This window comes from Amphiura filiformis, chromosome 15 (assembly GCF_039555335.1).
Source record: "Amphiura filiformis chromosome 15, Afil_fr2py, whole genome shotgun sequence".
Taxonomy (NCBI): Eukaryota; Metazoa; Echinodermata; class Ophiuroidea; order Amphilepidida; family Amphiuridae; genus Amphiura; species Amphiura filiformis.
Genome location: NC_092642.1, coordinates 17,742,201 through 17,748,094, shown reverse-complemented (window position 1 = coordinate 17,748,094; position 5,894 = coordinate 17,742,201). Strand labels below are relative to the sequence as shown.

Genomic DNA, 5,894 nt, shown 5'->3' with positions numbered 1-5,894 from the left:
ACTCTCAGCGGCACTGTATGTCAAAATCGATCATTGCCAAGTCAACAGGTCCCCGTGTCCGTCACTACATCTAAAATGATCACAGCCCAATGTCAATGGGCTGCTAACAGATGACAGGTATGCAAATCAAGCGTGAACCAGTAGCTAATGGTAACTAAGGTATCATGTATTCAATACGACGGTGAATGCCTTGATTAGTACACACTTTCATGAGTTTCATCGGTCACTATACATTAATTCTAATATCGAATTGTAAGTACGATTTGCAACAGCTGACATATTTGATATAGTTTTGCTTTATTAAAAAGGTATACAAGAGAAAATGAATTCTACTCATTCAGACCATGATTGTGACTTATTGCTTTCAGAAGATGAAGCTGTTCCATACTTTTACACTATCTATAAGAAGATCTTCATCTTAATCATCATACCCATTGTGGCAGGATTGGGCATACTTGGAAATGGAGCGCTTTTGTTTGTTGTATATCGCGTGCAAGAAATGCGGACTGTTACCAACTTCTACCTATGTAATCTTGCTGTTAGCGATGCAACTTTGCTAATTACAACTATGATAAGGTTCATGTGGACTTATTTCAGTACTCCGATTGAATTTGCTTTTTCGTCGTTTCACTCTGGTGCCGGTTGTGCTTTAGTCTGGCTTATCACGTACCTTTGTTATTTTACATCTGTGTTTTTAATAACACTCGTCACCTTTGAAAGATATCTGGCAATAAGCCACCCGTTATCGCATCGAATGCTCAAAGGCAGGACCTGGACTGTACGGATGACAATAAGTATATGGTTGATTTCGTTGATTTCAGCTTGTGCGGGTCTCCATGTTTATGAAACCGAAACGATATGCATAGATTGGTCTAGCAACACTACATTTCATAATATGGCGGCAAAATTCATTGTCTGCAAGGTAGACAATAATTGCTTGTGGTGTAAGCCAACTCTTGTTGCTATTGACTTTGCGCAGTTTTTTCTTGCAGTGATCTTTTCTACATACATGTACTGCAGAATTATTTACACCCTTAGTACAAGGACGGGTCTCACTGGCTCTGAAAATCAAACGACGGCAATACTTCGCGCCAGAAATGAAATTGGAAGAATGCTGATTTTGAATGGAACGGTTTTCTTCATATGTCTGGTACCAGATCAAATATACAATCTCGATTACTTCAAGTATTGGTTGGTTGGTGAAAGAATGTATGAAGCTAAAATGAAGACATTAATCCTTTGGTTTAGTCGCGCTATGTGGTTGTTAAATTCGGCAGTAAATCCGCTCTTGTATAATGTAAGCAACAAACGATACAGGAGAGCATTTGCTGAAGCTTTGTGGGTGTGTTGGTAAAAGGAAAAAGAGATCTTCTTCGCGGAATGAAAATATTGGGATGTCTAGCTCACAGATAGCAAATACAAAATTAACTTCAGCTTGCAGCCAAAACATTCATATATAACATCATGACATGAGGTTGTTGCAGTTGCTTGCGTAAATGGGGGATCACCCGTTTCGGAAAAATAAAAGTTTGGGAAACGGCCTAGAATACTCAATGCCAATTTGCGGATTTCTTTCTGTAATAAAATCATAATCTGCCAAGGTTTCGGGTGAACAATGTGGTGAATTATATGACTGGTATTGCCATCAGGTAAAAATGATTTCTGAAATTTGCTATATATAGCTATAAATATACATCAGCAGTGGTGATGTTACATGCTTAGAAAGTTATTTATTATTTATTGCCTTTTTTATCATACCACTAAGGGAAACATCAAAGAACACCGCTAACTGGATATACGTTCGTATCTTGTCAGTGAGTGGGCACATATGCTTTATATCCAGATGTGCAATGATTTTGGGGCTGTGGTGACGTCTTTAGTTTATTGGTGTACTCAATGCTGTATGGATTATTGTGGACTACTCTACAGCCCTACAAATGTAGACAACGAAAATTCAATTTCACAATTTCCAATAAGAAACACATATTTGTTTTTGCTATAGTATTGATATTGTCTTTGAAGGTGTACACGTATATGTTTGGTATCTAAATAATTGTATGAATTTACTCTTTCCAAATATGTATTTTGATTTCCCTTCCGCTAATCCTTATAAAAGATATAACGGTTCAAAACGGTATCGAGACTTTTGTGACACCCTGTATATAGAGTGATACAAATTTACTTCTTTATCCGATCTAATTAATTATTCAAAAGGCTTAGTGCTTGTTAGCTGATTAATTACTTAACTACTCTCAGTCATAAATAATCATTCCAAACCAGAAAGAATACAAAATGTCTGGTATTAATTATAGATTTCGAAAAAGCATTCGATATGGTATCATATGATTTTATATTTTTAAATATAAAATCATATGATACCATATCGAATGCTTTTAATTTTGGGACATGGACATGGTTTGAAACCCTTTATAAGAATGCTTCTTCGTCAGTAATAATACAAGCGAATATTTCTAAACCGTTTCATTTGTAGGCAGGGCGATCCTCTTTTGCCATACGATTTTGTTTTCACCACACGATTTTGGCTTCAATGATAAAAGGAAATAAGAACATAGAAGGAATTAAAGTAAATGACATGAAATTAAATAATACTACAATATTCTGAACTATTTAGCAACATGCAATCTTATTTTAAATAAGGTCTTGAAAAAAGACAAATATGGCAAAGTCTCTGCACTGGTTAATTGATTACAAAATTCTTTGTTAATCTTTTTAATTTTCACGTGTTTAATTATTTAGTGTAATGTAAGGTCATTGGTGGCAGTACAACACGTAAGTTTATCTTTATATCTATACATATTAAAGTCTGCTGTCAGGGGAGAAAAGTTTGTGAAGCGGTCCGGTAGTCATTTTTTCATGCCCCAACCCCGACTCAATACAGGGAATAAAGAGGAAAAACAATTCATGCAATTCAACTGGAGCTATGGCCCAAAACAATATGATTTTTATATTTCGATTTTTTTCAACATTTTATTCCACAAAACGTGCAGACCAAAATGCTTATTAAGTTTCAAAACTAATTCACGGTTGTTCTATTAGCAACGCAAAACCTATGCAAAATTCCGCTGGTTTACTAACTAGAAAGTGAGGCCAGTTATCGATCCGTTATGAATAATTCATGTTCGACCCCTTGGATCATGGTAATTGATATTGGCTAATAACAACGTTGTTAGTTTTTTTTTTTTTGCCTGTTCAATGAGAATATATCCATATCTTCAATACGAAAGGTCAAAAATTTCAATTGATCGTCGGCTTCCATCCCACCTACATACACTTTAAGTTTACTTCAAGTACTGTTAAATATCAAAAATATCAATTTTTAATGAGTTGCCATAAAATGTGTATTACATTGCGAATTTCAAAAAAGCTAAATTATTTGATATCAGAAGGACATTCTTCGTATTCAGAATGCAATTCGATATGTCTGATGCGCTCTAATGTCCCACAATAAATACTGTCCAAACGTTCATACCCCTTCCCTTAAGTACATTTCAACACTCCAATTGAATTTGCTTTATCGTCGTTTCACTCTGGTGCCGTTTGTGCTTTAGTCTGGCTTATCACGTTCCTTTCTTGTTTTACATCAGTGTTTTTAATAGCACTCGTCACCTTTGAAAGATATCTGGCTATATGTCACCCGTTAACGCATCGAATGCTCAAAGGCAGAACCTGGACTGTACGAATGACGATAATGGCTTGATTGAGTTCTTTGGCTTTGGCTTGTGTGAGCATGGTGACTCACCATTGGTGAGTCTCCATGTTCATGAAACGGAAACGATATGCATAGATTGGTCTAACAATGCCACCTTTCATAATATGGCGGCAAAATTCGTTGTCTGCAAGGTAGACACAAATGCTCGTGGTGTTGGTAAACTCTTGTTGCAGTAGACTTTGCACAGTTTTGTCTTGCAGTTGTCTTTTCTTTATACATGTACGGTAGAATTATTTACGCGCTTTAGTACAAGGACCGGTCTCACTGGAGAACGCGGCTCTGAAAAGCAAACGGCAGCAATGCTTCGCGCCAGAAATCAAATAGGACGAATGCTGATTTTGAATGGAACTGTTTTCTTCATATGTCTCGCTCCAAATGAACTATACAATCTCTATCATTTTAAGTATTGGCTGGATGGTGAAAGTCTGTTTGGAGCTGAAGCGCAGATAGTCATCCTCTGGTTGGCTCGCGTTGCGACGCTGTTGAATTCGGCAGTAAATCCACTCATGTATAACGCAATTAACAAAAGATACAGGAGAGCATTTGCTGAAGCTTTTGGGTGTGTTCGGAAAAGAGAGATCTTCTTCGCCGAATGAAACTGAAAATTCCACGTCAATGTAATATATAGGTAACATGTAGCGAAACAAAATCACCTTTAGCCTGCAGCACAAGTTGTTTCAAAATTAAAGGTTGGCAAACGGCGCGGAAGACAGGGCTATTGTATTTTTAGTCACATTTTAGTTAAACGTTGTACTCAATGCAGTATGGATTCTGGTGGGCTCTGCAGAGTCCCATACAGACGTAAATAACAAGCATAAAATGCAATCTCGATTATTTCAAGAATTTGTTGATGAGAGAATGTTTGAATCCAATATCTTTTGGTTGAACTGCGTTATGTGGCTTATAAGTTCAGCAGTAAATCTGCACATTAAGGCTAAGTTAGCAACGAACGAAGGAGAACATTTGCTGAAGCTTTTGGCGGAATGGATATGAAAAATTTGTGATGTCTGATGGCAAATATAAAATAAACTTTAGCCTGCAGAAAAAACATTCATTATGCATATCAAGAGATATACATGTAGTTGCTGCATTTACAAACTGGGGGACCATCCGGTCGGGAAAAATTAAAGGCGGGAAACGGCGCCAAAGACAGGAATACTCAATGTCTGCAGTAAGATCAAAATCTGCCAAGTAGAATCATTATGATTCGCATTGCCATCAGGAGTTATTTTCTGTTTTCAGATTATCCTGTATTGTTGACATTTTATTAGTGAAAAAAGTGGCAAAATCGTTGCTTAGTTGATAGAGGGAATCATGAATACGAATGAAAACTTAAAATCTTGTAAGACAAGCTTGATGTACTTGTACTAAAATAATGTTAACTCACACAAGGTCCGCGGTTTAAGTGAAGACATTCTGTCGGAAATCGTTCGTATGCGGACCATAATATGTTGCGATCTCTTTGTATCATAATACTAATCATGGCGTGTCCGTCCGTCCGTCCGTCCGTCCGACCCTCTGTCCGCGCGCTATCGCGTTCGCGTTCGCGCGGTTTGCGTTCGCGCGGTGCACTATCGCGTGCTCGCGGTGTGCTATCGCGGAGTATCAATGGGCGCGGAGTACAGTGCGCGCATCGGAAAGCATTACAGTGTGACTAACAGGTGCATCTCATCGGACCAATAGGCCTATTTCTCCCGATTGATTTCATTACTTTAGTAACGGCCTATATCTACGTCCAGATACTAATTTGGGTCATCCAATGTAGTAGCAGGACAGGGCTTGGAAGAAGCGAATGATGGGTTTCCAGATTATGGGTAGGCCTACCTAACTACCGAAGTAGGCCTAAGCATCACAGCTACAAAACAAAGAGAGTTGTTGTGTCAAGTTTGGTCTTGATCATTGCGATACGCATTTCATAGTATTTTAAAAGGTCAGGGCAGGTATATGGGTAACGGGTGTTGGGTGATTAGAAATAGGCCTATCACGAGAACCGCCCGACCCGAGAACCTCGAAATCTAGTTCTTTATGTTTTCCTCTTTCATATGACACTTTTGTGGCATTTAGAGATATGTCCATTTCAGACCAAAATGTTGCTGAGTAAGGAAGTAAGGAAGGAAGTAACATAGGCTGAGACCATTTCTTGGTTCAGCAAAAATTGTTTGTT

General features: G+C 37.9%; 1 protein-coding gene across 1 annotated transcript; it reads left to right on the top strand.

Moving 5' to 3' along the window:
* Nucleotides 1–322: 322 nt before the first annotated feature.
* LOC140170750 (apelin receptor A-like) lies at nt 323–4,326 on the top strand. The gene is made up of 2 exons (XM_072193979.1): nt 323–1,342; nt 4,135–4,326. Exons 1-2 carry the CDS (start codon nt 323–325, stop codon nt 4,324–4,326), a joined length of 1,212 nt encoding a protein of 403 aa, XP_072050080.1.
* The last annotated feature ends 1,568 nt before the right edge of the window (nt 4,327–5,894 follow it).

Excerpts from the sequence above, each read along its gene's own strand:
- LOC140170750 (XM_072193979.1), top strand. The coding sequence starts at position 323 with ATGAATTCTACTCATTCAGACCATGATTGTGACTTATTGCTTTCAGAA. Across the intron at positions 1,343-4,134 it reads CATTTGCTGAAGCTTTGTGG|TATTGGCTGGATGGTGAAAG; the intron begins GTGTGTTGGTAA and ends TATCATTTTAAG.